General features: G+C 40.2%; 2 protein-coding genes across 2 annotated transcripts in view; one reads left to right on the top strand and one right to left on the bottom strand.

Moving 5' to 3' along the window:
- Positions 1-5,200: 5,200 nt before the first annotated feature.
- LOC124134561 (E3 ubiquitin-protein ligase TRIM71-like) lies at positions 5,201-17,781 on the top strand. Its single transcript, XM_046499459.2, has 9 exons — positions 5,201-5,283; positions 7,529-8,649; positions 8,885-8,999; positions 9,551-9,654; positions 11,758-11,873; positions 12,765-12,900; positions 14,311-14,465; positions 14,980-15,049; positions 15,784-17,781. Exons 2-9 carry the CDS (start codon positions 7,530-7,532, stop codon positions 15,819-15,821), a joined length of 1,854 nt encoding a protein of 617 aa, XP_046355415.2. The 5' UTR covers positions 5,201-5,283; position 7,529; the 3' UTR covers positions 15,822-17,781.
- A 182-nt stretch (positions 17,782-17,963) lies between these two features.
- The window catches only part of LOC124134560 (multiple PDZ domain protein-like), a 314,294-nt gene continuing 308,099 nt past the window's right edge, over positions 17,964-24,158 (bottom strand). The window contains exons 43-44 of the mRNA XM_048393058.1: positions 23,444-23,661; positions 17,964-22,122 (exon numbers count right to left, since the gene is read on the bottom strand). Of these exons, the coding sequence (XP_048249015.1) occupies positions 21,849-22,122; positions 23,444-23,661 (492 nt within the window). The 3' untranslated portion in view covers positions 17,964-21,848. The remainder of the gene's footprint in view (positions 22,123-23,443; positions 23,662-24,158) is intronic.

Here is a 24,158-nt window from a genome sequence, read left to right as displayed (position 1 = left end):
GCATGTATGTGTGTAGAATTGCCACTAATTAAGCCAAGATGCTAAACCCCAGATGAGGGTGCTTTATTAATCATCATCCTTATTGAATTATACATTTACTGCCATGCACTCTTAACAAGCGGCGCAACGAAGTCATTCTTTTTTGTTGCTATTATTACTATTTGAGACTTAATCCTAGCACTGTGACCTCGGCCATGTGAGCAGAAGAGGATTATTTTATTAGTGTGTCACACTTTGCAAGTTACGTGAAACAGTAGGTTTCTTCAACATGAGAACGTCGCTATATAAGTGCAATAATCTTGGACGCGACGTTAAATCCCATCTCACCTCACCTTCAACATAAGAGTATAAAAACAAATCCCCGCCTTTTGAGGCTTACGAGACAAATAGCTCTAACAATATCACATAAAATTGTAAAAAAAATTGTATATATACACTGGCCAAAAAAAGAGAAACGCATAACAGAATAATCAGTGTTTCATTACATGTTCAATGAAATAGGATTTCACAATAAATAATGTAGATATAACAACCAAATTTTACACAGGATGAGGCACGTGTTACTTACACTACAAATAGTCTTTTAATGTTCTTAGAGACGTCTGTGTCTGTGATGGCACTGTGCCAAAGTCAGTACCGGGTGTTACCACCACGAGCATCGATCACAGCTCTGCACCGCCTGCGCATGGACTGTATGAGTCGTCGAATCTGGCGTTGTTGAACCCTTCTCCACTCATCCTGCAATGTATGGCTCAGCTGTTTAGGCGTCTGTGGTTGAGGCTGTCGGCGTCGTACACGTCTGTCTAGCAGATCCCACAAATGTTCAATGGGGTTTAGATCAGGCGATTTGGAGGGCCATGGCAGCACAGTAACATTGTTGTGGGCAAGATAATCAATGGTAACACGTGCAGTATGCGGTCTTGCGGTATCTTGCTGGAAAATCTCTCTTCTGACGTCAATGGCGGGAATAAGGTGACGTTGAAGGATTTCATCACGGTAGCGTACAGCAGTTAAATGTCCCTGCACGTGCACCAGATCTGTCCTACCATTCACGGATATGCCTGCCCACATCATGACACTTCCACCGCCGTATCGGTCGACTTCATGAATACAGTGTCGAGTGTAGCGTTCATTTCTCCGTCTGTAGACATGCATTCTACCATCATGGCGATACAGCATGAACCGCGACTCATCACTGAACCATATCCTTCTCTTGTGCACTAGGGTCCATGGTCGAACATTTCTGCTTCATTGCAAACGTGCACGACGATGATGTTGCCGCAGGACGGTCTCATTGGCCGTATCCCATGCTGTCTTAGACGATTTCTGATGGTTTGCGCTGAGACTCTACGAAGACCAGGAACATTGTTAGCTGTGTATGCTGCACTGATTGTCCGGTTGCGAAGATGCAACACCCGGATGAAGCGGTCCTGCGCCTAAGTTGTGACCCTGGGTCTTCCACCTCTCGGTCGATCTCTTGTAGAGTTGTGGAGCCAGTAGCGCTGCCACAGACGAGAAATGGTACTCTGGCTCTGCCTCTCCAGCTTCCAGACGTCCAATGGCTCTGTTTCTACACTCTTGGAATCATGAGAAAGTATACCGAGTTTATTTTTTATGTAATTGAAATTTGAAATAACTGTTGTTAAATTTAATTATGTCTATTTAACCATCATTGATTCATGCAACAGTGAGACGCAGTTCAGCTGCAGTTGTCGGCCTTGGTCGGACGTCATTCAGCCGTCTTTGAATCTCGTCCCACAGGTGCTCAAATGGATTTAAATCGGGACTGAGGGCGAGCCACTGCATGGTTCTGATGCCATATTGCTTGAGAACGTATCATGCTGAAACTCGTGGTTGCGGCGACGTGCCAAATAAGGTATGGCGTGTGGTCTCAAGACTTGATCAATGTACCGAGCTGCTGTAACACCATTGCCTCTCCCTGGACCGATGTTCTGGATGACCACAGGGCCGACCCTCTGTGCAAGACTAATACCAGACTGGATCTGTGCGTAAAATGGCAGCGTGATAAGGAACGCTCTACGTCGAGGTAGCAATTCAATAACGAATGAATGTTATCCGATCTGGGTGGATATTTATAGGGCAAGAAATGGGGGAACGCATGTGCATTTCAATTTGCACGGAACTCACGTGCATCGGGTTACCATGGCCGTTGCCGTGATGCGTTTGGGCGATCGTTTTTTTGTCATCTGCTTTGTTTTTTATCATCAAATTTCATTTTCCCGGACAAGGTAATGTCAAATTTTAGGAACTTTGACAAAAATTACCCAGAATTTTAAATGACAACTTTTCATGCAATGTTACTTGGGGTGACGTTTCTTTTGCGGTCGGTATATTTTAGTCGCTTTTATTTTAAAAGACCCGTGTCCCCGTCGTGAAGGAGGCCAGAGCTAGGACGTGTACACAAACCACCCTGGATAGCCACACAAAGGAACGGGTGACCTAGGGATCATAAAACGATTGACATCATTGTGTGTCACTAGCCTGGCATACTAACACACACAGATACACACAGACTCAGATAGACAGACAGACAGACCGAAGCAGGCCAAACCACATAGACAAACACACACACCACCTGCATCTGGTCACACACGTCACACACACGTCACACACACGTCACACACACACACACACACACACACACACACACACACACACACACACACACACACACACACACACACACACACAAACACACACACACAAACACACACACACACACACACACACACGACCTACACACACATTTGATGTATTAATTTGTTTCCTTTTTATTTCTTTATTGCGATTAGGGAGACGCAGAAATTGATTATTCAGTGAATGGGACACTATATATGTCGTGCAATACTATTATTGTAAGGGATTTCAATTAAAAAAAAGGCTTGTTGGTGCAATAAAAAACAGCTGGAAAACACTTCAGTTCCTTTAAAGCGATCCCTGAAAAGTATTTTTGTTCGGGAGGCTTTTGTATTCAAAAGGTTACATATATTCGCTTGTATGCCGCACGACTGAATTAGAACCAAGGCCCCGTTCCACAAAGCGATCGTAGCACTACGACCATCGTAAGTCTATGTTAAAGTCTTAACGATACGATCGCTTTGCGGAACGGAGCCCAAGTCGCTACGGGCTATATTACGGAAACGTACAGCTCTATTGACGTATTAAGTTCTGGTTTATTGGGAAAAAAACAAGGTTTCGGTGTAGATTCTTACACTTTTATCAAGCTGGGATGTACACCCAAACGTCACACTTTGCAATAAACCAGAAGTTGTTATCCATAAAGTTGTACGTTTTCTTACTTACTCACTCACTCACTCACCATCTTCTAGAAGCTAATCAAACAGTCAGATTTGGTGAAATTGTGGGTCTGGGGCCCGTAAAGTATGTAATTGTAACTAAAGAAGTGAAAAACTTCCTTATTCAAAGGCATAAATTAATTCCCTGATGAAAACAAATAGAGTTTATTATGTATTAGTTTAAACTAGTATGTTGTAAACATGATCTACATGCACAGTATCAACATACTGCATGGTGGGACGCGTAATACTATATAACACTTAAACACTGCGCTCTGAGATGTGTGTATATCAAACGTATACATGTGTTATAATTCCTGCACACTGTGCACTATAATATCTAATGCTATTCACTGACGATTGCACATTATGTTAGGTTTGTCGTAGCCTTTCCCAATGATTATTATTTTTTTATATATTTCAATGTAATCTGTCGTCTGTGAAGTTGTGCTGCGTGAACTCCCGTAGTCGTAGTCGTACGTTTTGTTCAGCGACTCAATATATCCAGTGATCATATGCTGTACAGGGGCTCGCAAGGATTTGTTATTCAATCGGTAGCTTCCTGTTTTTATAAGCGTGACGTAGATACGACTAAGGCTTTGACGTTTTCAATTAGTATTGCCTTCAAATACTTTGTAGAGTACAGAGCACGGGTGTTACCTTGAATATTGCTCCGTTTCAGTGAACTCGGTCAAATCTCCTTTCTCTGCAGAGTCCTTATAAGAGGTGGCTAGACTCGAATATCTACAGGATGAACAGTCGGCCCAGTCGTCTAAGGCGTCGCAATTATTTGTGTCCCTTGGGCGCGCCAGGATCCTATGATTGTGGTTCGAATCCCGGTTCGCCCCGATTATGTTTCTACATGTAGGTTTGTCAGCACCATACCCGTGCTCGTTTGTTTCACCGAAGTGGTAAACGTCTGAGACCTGCATCACTTCGAGCTTTCCTCCCACATTGAGCTGACACGCCGAGATATATCTGGAATACTGTTCAAAGCGGCGTTAAACACAACTCACTCACTCGAATATTTACAGTCCGACGTGAATTATCCCGTATATTGAGGACCGCGGCGTAAAACAATGAAAACACTAAGAAGCAAAAAATTAAGCATCTTATAAAGATGAAGTCCTAATGGTTGCCGTACATCCTGACAGTCAGTCTATAGGTCTCTGTTACCTGTCAGTGATGGGGTTAACGTGCATCTCTCCTTGACGAACTTGGCTGGAATTATGTAGTTATATTTGGCTGGACTACGAGTCTATGCAAAGTCAAATAAAACTCGCGTAACGAAATCGACATCCGGTTCGTAAAGTGTCGTGCAGATTTCGGTCGATTGCAGGATTCGTAAAGCATGTCTACCACTAGCTCGGCGTCAACAGATATTCTCCAAATTCCTTAATGTTTCTAAATTAATCAGGGTGCTCATGTGACTTGATGCATTTCGCGATGTGAGACCCGTTTTATTACTATGTAGATCTTGATTATCGATCTTATCGTCTTGACGAGGCACCGCCATATTGTTTGAGTGAGTGAGTGAATGGTTGTACGCCGCTTTTAGCAATATTCCAGCAATATCACAGTAGGGGACACTAGAAATGGGCTTCACGCATTGTACCCATGTCGGGAATCGAACCCGGGTCTTCGGTGTGACGATCGGGTGGTCAGGCTCGCTGACTTGGTTGATACATGTCATCGATCCCAATTTAGATCTTCTATGCTCATGATGTCAATCACTGGATTGTCTGGTCCAGACTCGATTATTTTACAGACCGCCGTCATATAGTTGGAATATTGCTGAGTGCGGGGTTAAACAACAAACAAACAAGACCAAGGTATTTGCATTTGAAGAGAAAACATCACGACTGTAAACTGGAAAGAACGAAGGGAGATAACTGCTTTCAGTCAACTCGCGCTAAACACTAAGCTGTGAGTGACTGCCCAACTGGGAAGACATACACTGGCACAGGTAAGAGCATAACTGTCATATACCTTTACACCTTTCTTTACTTGCTGTTCATGATTCTATCACATTACTATAATACATAGAACGTACTCTCTAGAATACATAGCTGTGCATACAATGGTTGCAGTAGTCGTTTTTACACTAAAAGTATGACTACACTGTTTTTAGATGAGACGAACTGTCGCATCTTTTCTACAACACTAAAGGCATTTTTACTATAACGCTTGGTAGCATCATCTAACCCCTTTCTACAAAGTGCCATGACCATGTTTGAAAGTTCAAATGTCTGAAATACATGTAAAAGGTGTTCTTTGTGGGAGTATTGTCCAATTGGCAGTCCCAACAAATTTGAATGATGCCAATAGATACCCACTTTGTTTGTCTGCTAATCGACAGTTCATGGTGTATATCAATCCTGCAGTTAATTACACAAAGAAAATGTGTCATTGATAAAACAGGCAACAGATTACATCGTATAGACTAGACTGGGCATTAGACCCGGAAGAGAAGCATTCGTGACCAAGTTGTGTTATTCCGGGATAAGCCGAATCATTCGTGACCAACTCGTGTTATTCCGGGACAAGCCGAATAGCGACTCGTGCCCCTCTCGTGTATTCGAATGAAGCCGAATGGCAGGTTACGGAAAGGGGCGAGTGGTGACGAATGGTAGAGAAGCACCTTTCTAATTGTTATGGTAATAAGCTGAGCATGGACAGGTGGGTGTGGCACATCGACTGTGCAGTCGTCTGAAGCGAGGGTTAAACTCGTGACGTAAAGGCCAAGGTCGCAGTAAACACTCTAAAATACTGTCGGAAATAGAAATAACTTCATGTTTGTCTTTAACTCTTATCGTTAAAAGTTTTGGTTCATGGAAAGAGCTAATTAACAAAGTTATTACTGACTGTGGTTTGAAAAGGATAGATAACAAGGGGAACAAGCCAATGTTCAGGAGGGAACACAACTTAACAGTCTGGAATATTGTTTGTCCCAACTGGTATTGTGATAATAATTTTTGCTATGAATGCTATTGTATATGTTTTTTGAGGCACCCTTCACTGGCCACGCATATTTTCACACCTGTCATCCGCAATGCAATATGAGCGTAACACAACGTGTACACCTGACGGGTATGATCTGTTTCGTGTCGTTATTTTTCATAGACGCTTGGATAATTGAGGTCACTGGCTCGCTAGCTTTGTAAGAAAACTGTTATTTTGTTATATGCTGCTAATCACCATAATGATAATCACAAGTGAGGGCCAAGAAAAAGTTTATTTCTAGGTCTATGAGTACTGTATCCTTCCGTGTCCCACCAGTGAAGTCCCCTCAGGTAATGAAAGAAACTCATACACATACGAAATACGAAAACAAATGTTCTGTTAAAATAATCTGCTATGAGACGTTATGTTTTGTTTGTTTGTTGTTTAACGCTGCACTCAGCAATATTCCAGCTGTATGACGGCGGTCTGTAAATAATCGAGTCTGGACCAGACAATCCAGTGAGTGAGATCATGAGCATCGATCCACGAAATTGGGATACGATGACATGCATCAACCAAGTCAGCAAGCCTGACCACCCGATCCCATTAGTCGCCTCTTACAACTAGCATAGACGCATCTTATGACAAGCATGGTTGCCAGTTATCTACCCGGATCTTCACGGGTCACCATGAGAAGTAGACAGATGTGAAAGAAAATATACTGTGACTGTGACCTAAATCAGAAACATTACAATCATAGAACTGAAAATTGCTTCTATGACAGAACGTACATTAGAATTCAAGTTAATGGGATATAATTTCAATGGTAACGACAAAACCCTTTGCACGTTCATAAGAAATATCTGCCCAAGGCAGAGTCGATTGTACGATTCCGACTATACCAGAAGTATTTTTTATATGAATCACTATCGCATAGTGATGATACCAGTTGTTAGCGAAAGAGTGAGCGTATCCTGCGCCAGTGGTGGCATCCGCCACAAACACATGCAAAGGAAAGTCAATTGTGCACCTGAATCAAACTGAACTTGTTTTAGTTCTTGTTCGTTCCTTCTTGGATAATATAAATTTTTTCAATCTTGTTTTCTTTCCATGCCTTATTTATGGTGTATACAGTAATGGTAAAAATGAAAATACAAATGTTTCACTGTGCGAACCTAGACTCTGATCCTCTAGTTGAGAATATTATAATAAACTAAAATAGGGCTGACTATTGAAAGATGTTTTTTTTGTTTTTTTTGTTTAAACAGAATGTCTGGTGGTCCAAGCACAAAGGTGGACATAGGTGATTTGAAGGATGCATTCCTAGAATGTGCTGTTTGCACAGAACACTTCAACCTGGATGAACGAAAGCCTCGACTGTTACGGTCTTGCCTCCACGCTTTCTGTTCACATTGTCTGCAGAAACTCCTGGAGAAGCAGGGGAAGGGCATCGTGACATGTCCACTGTGTCGCCATGTGGAGAATGGCGTCAACAAGATTGATATATTGCCCATTGATCCTGTGAGGTCTAATTTGGTGGAGTACCTGCAGGTCAAGCAACAGAAGAAGGTCTTGTGCAGTGACTGTCCCGAAAGTTTGGATGCCATTTCACGCTGCCAAGACTGCAAATCGTATCTTTGCAAGGACTGTGACTTTGCTCATCATCGAAACAAGTTGAGTAGAGACCATTCCATCATATCTCTAGAAAAGTTGCTTGAGGAACCTGTCAAAACTTTCTCCAGAGGTAATTTTTGTCCAAGTCATCCCAAGTACAATGTTGAATTCTTCTGCTCAACATGTAAGACATTATGTTGCCTTTCCTGCACCGTTGTGGATCACAGCGGCCATACGTTTATGAAACCGAAAGAAGCTGCTCAAGCAGGGAGACAGGACATAGAGCGTTCCCTGGCCGAAGTAGGCAAGATGACTGGTCGTCTTCAAACATTGAGAAACAAGGGCAAACAGCAGGAGAAACTTCTCACCATGGCAACTAAAAATGGTATGGCTGAAATTGATAAGATGTTTGACTGTATGAACCAGTTACTGAAAGAACGTAAGGACCATTTGAAGGTCAACATTCAAGACAAAAATGAACAAATGGTGACTTCTGTCCAAAAGGCTACGGAGACCTACGAGCAGACCCTTGCCATCATTGAGTCCAGTACATCGTACTACAATGAAGCTCAAAAGAGAGTTGATGACGTAGAGATGCTGCAGATGTACCCGGCCATAAAACAGACCCTTCAGTCCATGGTGGATGAAGACTGCACCTCTAATGTTCCTCTGGATGACGATACGTTTGGCTTCAGGCCAGAACTGGATTGTGATTTGGGATTATACGTTTCGAAGTTAGGTCAAATTAGAAACACAATTGCGATCCCTTTTCCAGGTACGTGATTATTTTATTTTTGGACAAATTGTATTTAGACCCTACTATGAAGGGCATATTGTGACCTCAAAATAAAGTCATTGCAACTGATTCATATAACTTTGGTCTAACCTTTATCATACCCATGAGAGGTAAATCGTTTCAAATATAACTGTGGGCGTATGCGATATAAAATGAAAATAAATTCTGTGATGAGATAGACGATAGATCTTAAATAAGTAACTGTTTAATGCAGATGTGAAGGCCAAGGTTACATCTAGTCCCCGAAACTTTGAGAGAAGTGAACGAAAGGAGCAGAAGACCGTGATAAACGAGTTGAGAGAAACACCGTTGATTGTTGGTGAAGTAAGGTGAGGAACACCTTAACCGAAGAATTCATAATATTATCCTAAACGAAGTCCATACAGCCAGTAATTGGGCTAATGGTCACGTTTCTATGTGCATGTTTACATGCAGATTAGTCGCAAGTAAGATCGTTGAAGGCGTGGAAGACCCTCGCCTCACTCTTATATAGGTAGAGCCAGACCCAAGAAACTGTTACCTCGCGGATCTACTTGAACAACACAGCTTCGGTCGCTTGGCAAAATCAGGGCAATCTGATATTACAGTGGGTAGCACTTTGTTTTGTAGGGCAGGACATGCTTAACCTTTTCGCGAACACCTGGTGTCATCACTGATTTTCAGTGGTCCATTCATATAATTTCCACACGGCAGAAACTCTAGGCTGGTTATTCACTTGAATTGACAACTTATGTTTATAGCTTGCGGGTCAATAGACTACAATGGTTTTTTTGTTATAGTGAAACAGTACATATGTGTGGAGTTTCAGATGGAGAAGAATAGGTAATATGTTTTCCATTGCATCTTCCTATTAGAACACTAGTTTATATTTTTCCATCAGGTACATTGTTGCTGCTGAGTGGTTTGAAAAATGGGAACGATATGTTGGCATCTTCTCTGACGATGGAAGCCCTGGACCAATAGACAACACGCCCTTACTGACATGTAGGTGACCTTTATTAGAAATGTCAGCGCTAGCCAGTACATCAACTACTTCTTGAAATTGTCTTGGACATTAGGGAAGATTGTTCTAATCGACCTTTCTCGTCACTGTAGTGCCACCATGACCCCGTTATCTCCTTTTACTTGGCATTAAGGGGATAAAACAAAGACTGGTTGATGCATGTCATTTATCCCATTTGCGTAGATCGATGCTCATGATGTCAGTCACTGAATTGTCTGGTCCGAGTATTTACAGACCGCCGTCAAATAGCTGGAATATAGCTGAGTGCGACGTTAAAAACAAACAAACAACATATTTGTCATTATGAATGAGTGAGTTTCCCAATGAATGTAAAAAAATAATCCACGCCCACTGAAGCGGACTACATTTATTGCAACGGAATGTCGGGAAGTCCCAATGTGACAGTCAAAGGAATTCCCATTCTGCTCACGTGTATCGTCATGCACAGGACATTTAGCGAAATTCATGCATATTCATTGTCCAAACTACCCTTTGAGAGCAAGGGCCGAGAAGGAATGAAACAGCAAACGTGCAGGCTCGCTCTCCTGATTTTTTGTCCGCTCGCCTGGGTTCCAAAAATTTCATGTCTTCAGGTTTTATTTCTAACCCGCATTTTTCCAACTGTGTCTTCCCGTTCTCAAGGAACTAATGTTTGAATTTGGCAGTAACTTACCGTGTCATTTGAAACAACCGCCTTTTTCCGGTTCCGGTTTGTTACATTCGTCACCACTCGCCTCTTTCTGAAACCTGCAACAAGACTCGTCCCCCATTCGTCACCACTCGCCCCTTTCCGTAACCTTCAGCAAGACTCGTCCCCCTGTCGATGAATGTTATGTGCGAAAATACGACGAACCAATCAGAATGCGCGTATGATTTCAAGTTCTTCATCAAAGAATCCGTCAGAAATAGTTTTTTTATTTTACACATGTCTTGTATCTAAAAATATACCCCAGATACAGTTAAACGTGTTCAATCATACTGTATAATTCCGCACGTCCCGATGTGCTTTAAATAGCATCTGACATATATATGACATAGGGGAACCCAGTCATAAAAACGGCCATGGGACGGGCACTAGTCGCTATTCGGCTTGTCACGGAATAAAACGAGTATGTCAGGAATGCTCTTGCCCCTCTCATTTTTGCGACCAGGTTCCGTCTTAGCACAAACGGGCATACCTAAAACAATTGTCAACTCATTGCGTAATGGTTCACATAATTTCCCCATATATTTTATATATTTCAGATGCAATTTAAAGCACATCGGGACTTGCGGAATTATAGTCATATGTAAGGGTTAATCAAAACATTTGCCCGATAAAGGGCAGTTGGAAACGTTGAGTAAAGATTTGAGACATTATATTCAGTGATATTACATAGGTCACTTTTAAAATGTAAGGAAGTCGTGCATATGATGGATGTCAAAGTAGTAAACTGCCACTTTCGTGAAACACACGGGTATGAATGAGGTGAGGTGAGGTGAGGTGAGGTGAGGTGAGGTGAGGTGAAATGGGGTTTATCGTCGCGTCCAACATTATTGCACTTTTTATAGCGACGTGCATGAACGCATGTGTGTGTGGCTGCTTGTACTAGTCCGGACTATTGCAGATTTCATAGTGCTAGCCTACTGAGATACCATGCCGCAGATTAACATGAATACCCTACTCACACACAGTATACTACTTCGAGTCGAAATGTCCTTGTTTTAGCCCCTCAATGCTGAGCATCAACCGTCTTTAACGTCTTCTTGGTATGACGTATGGGGATCGACCCCGACCTGTCGCTCTCCGGGCAGACGCTCTACCACTCTACCACGGAGGCGGTCGGATATAAATTTGCTGCTGAGACATCAATGAATCAATTATATGAATCCGGCTGAATCTTATATTCAAACCCATCATCAGATCCCTATAGCATAGTGAAATTCGGTTTCAACGGCCTTTTTCATTCATTTAATTCAGTTGAGCATTAACAATTATATTCCTGTTCTTCCTCAAATCTAATTATGCGAATATATGTACAATCAAAATGTGTACACTTACCACCATGATGATATAAGAGCAAATGTATGTTATTGTTTTTCAGATCACAAAACGCTAAGGAAAAGCAGATTATATTCATATCAACAGCAAAAGGACATGGTCACTCTACCTAAGGCTGCGTTTGGGAAGCTATTGGAGTGGTATGGAATCGTAGCAGAGGTACTTGAAAATCACCCATGTATAACAAGCCCGCGTAAATCAACTGTATATTGTTACGAGTGTTACCCAACATTGATAAATCATTAATTTTGATGAAGGGATAGGCAAACAATAACAAGCGGACAGCAGATTTTAGTTATATCCTTGCAATTATCTACCGAAGTGCCCTTTTCGAACTCCTCTCATCAATGAGAGCGTATATGTCATAGTGTTTTGTTTGTCACCAGTTCGCCCTTGTATATTTGAACACAGAAGTTAATTAGTATCCATACACAAACAGGGGCGGTCGGGTAGTCTAGTGGTTTAAGATTGTCACACCAAAGACCCGGGTTCGATTCCCGACATGGGTACAATGTGTGAAGCCCATTTCTGGTGTCCCCTGCCGTGGTATTGATGGAATATTGCTAAAAGGCGTAAAAACGGTACTCACTCACTCACTCACCCATACACAAACAATTGATTCCAACATGTTTGTGAAATGTGTTGAGAAAAGTCAAAGTAACCATGTTTAAGCTGTGAAGGAGTATGACTTATAAAGTGGGGTATACCGTTTGACAATGAAATAGACTGTTCTCGGGAAAGCTTTTGTATATATAGAGCATACAAGTCTTTGAAAGGCATTTGGAAGTGATACACATAAGGAAGAGAATTTATGGATGTCAACTTCTTTATTATGAGGAACACAACGTTTCGGGAGCATATACTTATTCCTTTATCAGCTGTGTTCCTCATAATAAATAAGTTGACATCCATAAATTCTCTTCCTTATAGATCATACAGTTTGATAACAAGTCACGAAGAGGTGAATAGAACAAAACTAATGTCTTCTAGCAATATTACAGTTTCACCACAAGCGACTTATTAATAACTGATATGACTTTGTCATTTCAGGACACTGTTCTCTATCGGAGTGTTATCAAGGTTGAGGCACGACCAGAAATAGAGATCCACCCGCTAGAACTATGTTTGAAGTGTGTACCAAGTGGACAACAGTTAACGAAATCACTTTCTCGTGAAACAACCATAGGTGTGTTTTTACTTTGCTTTGATCGTTATCTGGACTTCCCTTTTCTAAGACTTGATTTGGTGCTTTGTGGACTAAGTCTACACATCTTCCTGTACATAGTTGCGGCTCTTACTAGTGCTTAGCAGAAGTGGTTGTTGTGAGATAACTGACATACAGTTGAACCCATATCACTCACTCTTCGATAATCATGAATGACACATGCTACCAAAAAAACAGGATATGCTCACCATTTATTCAAGGTAGTTTTTTTTTCTAAAGATAATTCTCTCGTTATAGTACTCTCGCCGACTTCTATCAGTTTGAAGCATGCGTATTGCCCGTAGGCATTGATCGCTTTGGAGGGGAAACATTAACAATCTGATCACAAATATTGCGTTAAAGCAAGCTTTAAGATTACGTGTTGCTATGGATAATGAAAATCAACACTACTAATTGCCCATTGCAACTTGACGACTTTTCAGTGTCAAAATCAAGAATACCTCTCTGCCCACGCAGTTTCCACGTGCAATGTTCCAGGTGTATTTGGGCGTTCTATCTCTGGCAGTCATTTTTCAAAGCTGATATTTCTTTTGGCAACCAATCATAACATTTATATTTCATGATGTAAATACTTTTATATACTTTTGTGTCAGAGTAATATAGAATACTAAACAAGCTCCCGTGTAATACCATTTTTATGAAACGAGTGAATAGTTGTGGTATCTGACGAGCGAAAGCGAGTCAGATACCACAACTATTCACGAGTTTCATAAAATTGGTTTTACACGGGAGCGAGTTTAGTATTTTATTTATTACTTGCCATTTATAACGTTTTTAGAATTATACTGATGAGTATGAATAGGCTAACACCTACACGATCCACGGCATAGTCCAATTGAGTTTAACAGAATAATACTTCAAACACGTCAAAAGTTGAAACGTATGAATTTAATACCATACAACGGTCCACCTTTAGAATTCAGGCGTCCGTTCCACAAAATTATCGTAGGGCTAATCGCAACTCACATACGTTAACTTAGACTAACGACTGTCGTTGCACTACAATACGATCGCCTTCTGGGCCTTGCACCACAAAGTTTACAATCACGTCACAATACCCGATGACGTAAATTATGGAATTTTGTTGCAAGATCCATCGGCGGAACAATGCCATGTGACGTCATCCTAGCAACAAGGTTGCTGGGGTCATCGATTGTGCATAAGCTCCTCTCAGTGATCTACCATCTCCACACGCAATGTCGTTGAATAAGCCAAGGGATGTTGAGAGCTTTCAATATTTGTTCGTGAAACGTGTTCCGAGAGTACATTAGCACGCGTTTTGGTATTACACAATGTGTAATACAGCTGTATGTTTATTAAACGGGTGATCTCTTCACGGGCAAGTAATAAATTAGAATTATCTGTTAACAGGTGAATTGGAAATGTGGATGAGGAAGACATTTGGTGTGCCAAAGGACGCACACACCCACCTGTTGACTGGAGAACGTCGTGGAAAATTTTACTATGAGCAGACTCGACTAGAACCACAGAAGAACTTATACAATGCTGGGCTTAAAGATCAACAGGTGACACATTGATTGGTTTTCATTATTCAGGAAACTGTGGATTTAGTCACGATTTAAGCCATGTCACCTTATTTTAAGCAAATTGATAAATACATAGTGTGTAGTGGAAACAGATGTAGACCAGTCTTGTCCAGTCTTGCTTGACAACGGTAAAAGGATCTATACCGATACGTCACCTTTACAATAATTAAGGAAATTGTTATGCATATATTGTGTCTACTTTGTCATCCGCCAGCAAACAATTCAAGGATGATATACGTGTATTTAGTATCCAATAACGTTTCTCAATTCCGGATTATAAGAATGGCAGGGTGACCAGGCTTTTTTCTCCTTTTTTATGCCAAATGTTGGTGACTATACATACGTGGTCTTGTTTTCAAACAGTGAATGAAAGAAGACATCCACTAATATATATTGAAATATAAAGCACAGCAAAATAAACGACTGCGCCACCCATGGCCCTAATCTAGAATTGAAAACAGTTGTGTCGACTGTGTTTGCCTCTTCATTTCAGACTGTTGAGCTACATGTTCAGAGTGTTCATCAACCTGCCATTACCAAGGTGCAGGCAGCAAGTGATTCAGGTACAGAAGTTCACCTTTCTCTGATAGATTTACACTTGAGTGATGATGTGCAGAATCGATTGACTTCAACATCATATTATGGTATTTTTCAGTGAAAGACAGATGCTGACACGTGTTTGGTGTCATATTCCGATCAGAATTCCCTACCATCATTGTTTCAGAAAATATTCAAAAACACATAAGACCATCTTGTTCTATTGGGATGTTCGAGAATAACCTAACTTCACCATCATTCTCATTTCAAATGACATATCAATATCCACCTGGATTTATCCTTGTTTTGACTATGGTAGAGTATGAACTGAAATTTCCTTCCACAAATATGAACATTGCAATCATTTCAATGTCTATCATTCAAACGACCCTCCTCTGCAAGTACTCAGATGATGGCCAGTGTGTGCTCACTGTTTCAGAGTAATTGTGAACATGTCATATTATTTGACAATATTTGTGGATCAGTACAATGGTATCCTAAAGACAAATGCTGAACACTTAGACAATGTCAGTATGACCATTCCTTCAGTGAGTGAGCTGGGTATAACAACACTTTTAACAGTATTCCAGTTATATCACGGCGTGTCAGCTTAATGTGGGAGGAAAGCCCAAAGTGATGCAGGTCTCATAAATGATCGATGAATACAGAATAACCTGTACTATAAAATTACAATGTCCAGTTAAATATTGAGAATGAGGTACATCAGTAGCATAATGATTATTTATTTTGTTTTCTGAAGCAAAGAAAAAGACAAAGAAGAATTCCAATCCATGGTAACAAAGTGGATACGAATTTTACAAGCAGGATGCCTAGGCCAAGTTCACCAGAGAACAATTTGTAAAACAAGGTGCTAAACTGAGGCATGCATGACTTTTGAGAAACTTATTAGCAATATGCTATTGACAGGTTACATTTGTAGACCTACCAATACCAGGAATGAGGAATTCTGTGGCAGCTCATGGCCGAGATTGAAAGTCAAGGAGGAATGGAACTTATATCATTTTAAGTTAGATAGAGCATGAGACATTTTGCTTTCTGCTGATATTAGGTGTTGTTGTCAACCTTAAAGGGACATGTTATTTGATGATCTGAGCCTCATGTGCAAGGCTCGCTGACTTGGTTGATGCATGTCATCATATCCAAATTGCGTGGATCGATGCTCGTGATATCAATCACTGGATAGACTGGTCCAGACATGATTATTTTTACAGATCACCATCATATAGCTGGAATATTGCTGTGTGTGGCTTTAAACAACAAACAAACAAACAAATCACATTCTCATGGGTTAGGTCAGATGTCACCTCATAACTTGAGGTCAAAATATTCAAGACCCATATTTCATGAGGGATGTGTTAAAAGATTTCAATGGGTTTTTTAATTCATAAAAGGTGATCACAGGGCTGCTACCGTTCATGTAATGTGAACCATGTTTTGGTCCATGTGATCTTGCCACAGACTTTCACTTTCACGACTGTAAAACTGAAAATACAGTCAACTCACTATTCTGTTCATGGGTCATTGTAAAATCATGCAGCCATCTCAGTTATCAGCTACTCCAGAGTGAGTGGGTATGGTTTTACGCCGCTTTTAGCAATATCCAGCCAGCAATATCATGGCAGGGGACACCAGAAATGGGCTTCACACATTGTACCCAGGTCGGGAATCGAACCCAGGTCTTCGGCGTGACGAGCTTTAACCACTAGGCTACCCGACCACCCCTCTCCAGAGGTAAAGGTCAAATGCATATAGGACCAGGTGAAAGATTTCTTTCTACGTTCAGAAATGATATTGAACAAACATATATAATATTGTTTTGTCATGTCGTCTTCTTTTTAAACCAAGATGAAGGTGCTGAGGAATATTTGTTCTTTTTTGATGACATCACAATATTTCTTCAAAAGATGGAATATCAATTATTAGAAAGGCCTGATTTCAAAGGTCCTTTAAGTTGATAAGCCTTCGCAGAGACTTTTATTGGGGGCACATATTTTGCCAAGCCTTTATTAGGCAAGTGACATTATTTACTAGGTGATTATGGCAATAGCTTCATGTTAGCATCAGCAACAATCCATGGTTGGAAATGAAAGGTTCCAATATTATTGTACCTTGGAAACGCCAGATCGTGAAATTTCTTTTTTTATTCTTGTCCTTTCTTTTCTATCTGCATTATGAATTCTTTTCCTTTGTTTCAAGACAATATCCATTATGACCAAGATAATTAATGAATGTTCAGTAAAGCAACAAGAAGAAATTGTTGTAATGATATTATATTTGTATTAAAACCAAACCAGTTTCCTGAAGCAGTAGGTTCAATGATCTAACTGAATTAGGCTCATTCATGTTTGTCCAACAGTGCTTAGCAACAAGGTACTTTCTTGTCAATACATGCATTGGAGGTTAATATTTTAACCTACAGATTTCAAAACCTAGCATCCTAACTACTTCATTGATCTGACCCGTGAAGATCTGGGTTAGAATAGGTCTTTAGCAACCCATGCTTGCCATAAAAGGCAACTATGCTTGTCATTAGAGGTGACTAATGGGATTGGGTGGTCAGGCTTGCTGACTTGGTTGATGCATGCCATCGATCCCAATCACTGGATTGTCTGGTCCTGACTTGATTATTTACAGACCGCCGTCATATAGCTGTGAGTGTGGCATTAAACAATAAACCAACCAACTTCACTGATTTGTACTTTATTTTACCAGTTGAATTAAATAAACATAAACATCACAGATTTTGACTTGTTTCTGTAGTTCTGTTTATGTTTTTGAAAAACATCAAAGTTTATGCAGGATATACCTTTCCAGTGTCATATTTTCCATGTACAGATTTCTGTGAGGCAATATTACAAGGAGCAGTTGCCCCAGCTGCTACTCCATGTGAACAGCTGCTTGTACAAAGAAGAACACCCATTTCATGTAAATATACTTTATTTAGTACAAATCGTGGGTAATGGGAGTTAGCATAAACAGTGATAATTAAGAAGCCATCGTATGTGATATAAACAGTAAACTCAACAGCACAATGTGACAATGGAGGAGGATCCAGTCACACAAGTGCTTATCAATGATAAATATCTGCATGAGTCTCTATAACACTGGGTTAACCACTATATAATCTCCAAGATCATTGTTACACTAAGTATTGATAAACAGTTCTGTTAAAATGGTAAGCTATCACATTTATTCACAGCTTCTAACTGTTGCCAGCAACTTATCTACTTTGGCCAACCAATGAAAATTGAGACATTTGAATTTTAGCCAATGAGAATGCTTGGAAGTTAAAGGGCCCAGCAGAAATTGCATAGACAGAAATGGTGCTGCAGCTTTAAATGAAAACATCCTCATCTGTGAGGTGCAACCCTTTAACTGATAGATAAATCCATGGCGGTTCCATAGGATTAAAATCTGTTTGAAAGGGTTAAGACTTTTTTTCAGTTATCAAAGACTACACCACCTTAACCCAAGGAATGACAAGTACAGGTACTCACATACACTTTGAGATTGAGGTTTGTGTTATCTATCAGTGACAGGGTTAATGTGCATGGGGTTAGGTGACTGTGTCCGAGATACTCCCTGACAAGCCACAGCTTCATCAATGTTAACTCAAGGAGGAAGACAAATTCTTGCAAGCTAACAAATACCAATGGAATGTGTTCTAGTCACTACATTGTTTCTACCACCTGATACCAAGACAAAGAAACAAGTGCTGTCATTCAAACAGGTACAACCGAATCGTCCGTCATAGAAAAGCTGTGGCAACTCAGATGTTTGTGTGGTTCTGTGGAATGGTCTGTATTCCTGGCAGCTCTGTCCACCTGGGTCTAAGTCTACAGAATCATGTCATTCCTATATCCCTGACAGTCTATGAAGTGTAAGCCAACCGATGTCCAAACATGTTTGTCCCTCCCTGCATGCTACAATGTGGACAGACCAGAAGACTACCAATCCTTATCATGTGTCTACATAGTGCATGGATATCGGATGACCACCAAGGACCACTTTTGTCTGTTAAATACCAAATTGACAATCAGATAGGGAACCAACTAATGTGTCTAGACGATGTATGGATATCTGATGCTAACCAGTGACCATAGTTGTCTGTTATATACCAACTGGACATTCAGAGGACCAACTAAAGTGTCTACACTGTAGATATCGCTGCAATGAAATTACATCACAATGCTTTGCAGACCATTGTGACGTCACTGGTTACCATGATGTCACAATCAAATGACATCACTAATGGCTCTGCTACTGAAGCTGTTAGCAGTACGTTTTACACTGAAGACACTGCTAATTATTGTCTACAAATTGAATAAGTTGGACGAATGATGTTGGATGATAAATAAAATCTCACCCTTGTGTCTTGTTATATCAAATATATCAACTCGTTGATAAAAGTGGCAAAAATCCTTGGCAAGCCTCGGAATATTTCCACTTTTATCAACTCGTGTTGATATATTTGATATCAAAAGACACTCGGGTGAGATTCTCTATATACCAACTGGACATTCAGATAGGGAACCAGCTAACCCATGTGTATCTACATGTTATTTGATATATGATGACCACCAATGTATTATGATACTATTTTAAGACTGCTCATCTTATCAAAAGTAAGAATCATTTATTTCTTTTCATTTCTGATTTTTTTTGTTCTCACTCCATGAAACTGAACTTTGGCAAAAACAATACACCAGTCAGAGTTAATATGATGTGTAGCCCCTGCCTTCTTCCGTCCTATGTTTCTTGGTACCATCAGGTTCCACATCAATGCCACTCAACCCCACACCTGCCTTTCAGGACATAACCACACCACCTGCGTGACATAGCCACATTACCTGCATGACATCATGACATTACTACCATGACATGACATGACATTACTATCATGACATTATTACCATGACATCATGACATTACCACACCACCTGCATGACATCATGACATTACCACGACACCTGCCTTTCATGACATTACCACACCACCTGCATGACATCATGACATTACCACACCACCTGCATGACATCATGACATTACCACGACACCTGCCTTTCATGACATTACCACACCACCTGCATGACATCATGACATTACCATACCACCTGCATGACATGACATTACCACGACACCTGCCTTTCATGACATTACCACACCACCTGCATGACATTACCATATTACCTGCAGGGGCACTGGATGCAACAAATCAAGTCATGAAAATTGTTCAAAAGCATTAGAAAACACCTGTCATATAAAATGAAATAGAAAAATGGAAAAGTTGATCAACACGTAATGTATAATCTCACTCATCTCTGCAATATGCATTTGTTATATAATGAAGAGTAATAATCATCAACATTCTGTCATTCTGCAAGCCATAAAAAAAACCTTCCTAAGTATCCAAATCATGTAGGATGCTACACATGGGACTACCAGTGTATAATATTGTTACTTTCTGGGGAGTATCTGGAATTTCTCAATTATTCTTACCAAAGAAACACTGCAATAAAATAATCTTGGAATATTTTTTAGAACAAAGAAAATGTTGCCAAATAAAAAAATAATTTTGATCTTTTTCAAAATGTTATTTAAAATAACTTTTTTAAACAAATGTTTTGAAAGGATGTTCCAAATATAAAAAAATCCCAGTCCAAAATTCGAATAAAAAAAATTGATCAGTCAACGATGAGTGTTGCATCCAAACTCACTGTTCATAGTTTCACATCTCTCTGATAGATACAAAAGTGGAATTTCGTTTTTCTGTTCACTAAAGGTAAAGGTATGCTAATAGGGTTCAGTCAACATGATCTAAATCTAATATAAGGGAATACACTAAATGATCTACTGCAGTTATCATTATATACATACTTCTGTAAAGAATTTTGTCTGATATCCCAATATATTGGTCCAGTAATGCATGTCTCTCAAAAACATTGCATATTTGTAATGGGGTGAGACAAGGTTTCATTCTTATAGTGTTTTTCTTCATATTGAGACATTTCAGCTACAATGGGGACAGGATGATATCTAATCCAAAGAAATGATATCAATGTTCTCAAATTCTTGTAACATAATTAAATCTCACTATCACAGTTGCAAATCCTGTAAAAAAATGAAAACACTATCATACACCATATACAAAAATAACAGCAACAGTATAGAAGTCTTCAATGGATATACTCACTAACTGGGACACAAACATCGCAAACTCATATCCATAGTTTGTGGAATTTGGTGGTTTCAGTCCTTGTACCTTTTATTTCAAGCATCCAATTATAATGATTGAGTGTTTTGTTACTTGTTCACAATGACAACCAGTATTTGCATAACTTTATTATTATTGAGTGTATCCATTGTAAAGTTCTGTCATCCCCCAAAAGTCTGAAAGTCACTGTCACAACCATTTTGATATCTGATAATTGTGAAGAAACAAATAATATTATTTTCAAGCTCTGGCACAATGTTTTCAATGCATGGTCACCATTTACAGACATGGTTACCCAACTTTTTTTAACAATTGGACACAAATTCATAGAACGTTCTCTGACATATCAAAATCACTTGATGATGTTTTGTTCCACTGATATCCTTTGTTTCTGTTTCTTGAATAACATTTCTTGTGGTATTGGTATCCATGGCGATTCTTCCAAAGAAATAGTGTCCATGGAGATTATTTGCACGGTTTCTGGAACTGTTCCTGATTGATGCTGTCTGTGTCTAGCATACTTCGCCAAAGCTTGTCAACAATACAACTGGTCCCACTGAATGATAATAACATGTTGTCACGGCCCAACATCAAGACAACACAGAAAGAGTCACTTTTCCTCGTGCGTTTTTCAGAATATTGACAGCTTCGTCGTGTGTAAGTCCATCCAGACTTTTCCCATTCACAGCCAGAATCTGATCCCCTCTTTTCAAGCCCCCATTCTCGGCCGCAGCTCCCTTCTCAAAGACATTCTTCACATAGATAGGCAGATCTCCATGTGGACTTCCATGACCTCCAACGATCGAGAAACCGAGGCCTTCATGACCTCGCTCTAGAATCAGGGTGCTGCATTGTGGGGCTTGCCTGGGGAGAGAAAAAAACCTGGCTATAACATATGAATTCTAATGTGTACAAAACGTGGCAACTGCACACTGATTAAGAAAAGAACAAGAGTGATCCGAAGATGACATATCCCCCCGACGTGGCATGTCGGTAAACTGTGTGTACCTTCAAGTGTATTTAGATTGGCAAGGAAATCTTTTTCCTTGATGCCAAAACCAGATATATAATGAAGGTTATTAAATATTGGTTCATGTAGCTCACTTTCTGATGATCTCAAATGTCAGGGGCTACAAATTAAAAGGATAAAAATCTATAAATAACAAACTGCGCTACTAGTGAACATGATTGATATGTGCATAAAGTTTGGTGAATCTCTGTCGCATGGTTTAGAAGATATGCTCCAGACGAGGACATTACCCTAAATTCATCAATTTTCAATTTAAATTGAAAAAAAAAAAATAAAAAAAAATCTGTTAAATAGCAAAGGCACCACTACATAACCTGCTTGATAGGTGTAAAAAAATTGAGAAGCTAAGTTGTATGGTTCGGGAGATATGGTCCGGACAAGAGCACTACCCTCAAATTTCCTAAGTTCATCATATTTCCATGGAAACGACAAAAATATAAAATTCTGAAAATCTCTAAATAGCAAAAGGCACTTCTTTTGAGCCTGATTGTTAAGTGTACCAAGTTTTGGGAAGCTAGGTTGTACGGTTTAGGAAATATGCTCCGGACAAGAGCACTACCCTCAAATTTCCTAATTTCATCATATTTCCATGGAAACGACAAAAAAAAAAAATTCTTAAAATCTCTAAATAGCAAAAGGCACTACCCTACTACTGAGCCTGATTGGTAAGTGTACCAAGTTTTGGGAAGCTAGGTTGTACGGTTTAGGAAATATGCTCCGGACAAACAATGATTACAGACGGATGGACAGACAGACAGACGGACGGACGGATGGACGGATGGACGGACAGACTGATGGCTATATCCCCCCATCATTATATGTCGGGGGGATAATAAATTAGAAGCCATAATCAGAATGTCCAAGAAACAGCTCTGTGCAGCGACACCTTCAGCTACTAGACCACCAGTTTTGGTCTTGTAGTTTTACCCTGCAGTCAGCAATTTTCCAGCAATAACTGAGTCTGACCTACAGCTGGACATCAAGCCTCACCATCCTATTGTTTTTAGTTGCCTCTTATGTGTTTGAGTTACACCACTTTAAGCAATATTCCAGCAAGATCATGGCTGAGGACCTGTTATGACAACCAATGGAAGTATTGTACCCCGGGTCTACCCAGTGGGCCACTTTGCCCCCTTACTGTAAACATGTACTGACCCATCAGCTGGAGACACGGTCAGTTCGGTGGCAGTTGGGTCATTGGACATGTCAGTGCTGACTTGGCGTGAGCGACTGCCGTTGACGCTAACCGCTAGTTCCTCCCCCTGGATGACCTGTAACATGACGGGTGTCGTTGACTTCAGCACGGCAACTGCCTCGTCGTGAGTCATGCCATCTGTTGACCGGTTGTTGATCATCAGGATCTTGTCACCAACCTGCAGTGGAGGAACATTCGTGACATTACCAGACTTTCACTTTCAAATATTTGTGACATTACCAGACTTTCACTATCAGACATTTGTGACATAACCAGACTTTCACTGTCAGGCAAACATAAGCAGCATTTCCAGACTTTCACTTTAAAACATTCGCAACATTACCAGATAAGTGAACATTACCAGACTTTCACAGTCAGATGATTAGCGAACATTACCAGACTTTCACAGTCAGATGATTAGCGAACATTTACATTATTGAGTGAATGGTGTTTAAACACCACAGTTAGCAATATTCCAAAGATCCATGTTGACTTGGTTTGGTGACATACATCCAGCCTGGTCAGAAACTAATCCTAGGTCCTGCAAGTGTAGGATTCTTGGGACCTACTCTGCCTGCATTCCCAAAGATGTAGATTACACAGAAGCAACATAATTCACAACTTTCAGATGAACAATGTGTCATATTTCTTGCCATCTATTTCGGGCATATATAG

The sequence above is a fragment of the Haliotis rufescens genome, unplaced genomic scaffold, assembly GCF_023055435.1.
Source record: "Haliotis rufescens isolate VD_foot unplaced genomic scaffold, xgHalRufe1.0.p SCAF_112, whole genome shotgun sequence".
NCBI classification, from domain to species: domain Eukaryota; kingdom Metazoa; phylum Mollusca; class Gastropoda; order Lepetellida; family Haliotidae; genus Haliotis; species Haliotis rufescens.
This window is presented reverse-complemented; position numbering and strand designations above follow the sequence as displayed.

Excerpts from the sequence above, each read along its gene's own strand:
- LOC124134561 (XM_046499459.2), top strand. The coding sequence starts at position 7,530 with ATGTCTGGTGGTCCAAGCACAAAGGTGGACATAGGTGATTTGAAGGAT. Across the intron at positions 9,655-11,757 it reads CAACACGCCCTTACTGACAT|ATCACAAAACGCTAAGGAAA; the intron begins GTAGGTGACCTT and ends ATTGTTTTTCAG. Across the intron at positions 14,466-14,979 it reads CTGGGCTTAAAGATCAACAG|ACTGTTGAGCTACATGTTCA; the intron begins GTGACACATTGA and ends TCTTCATTTCAG.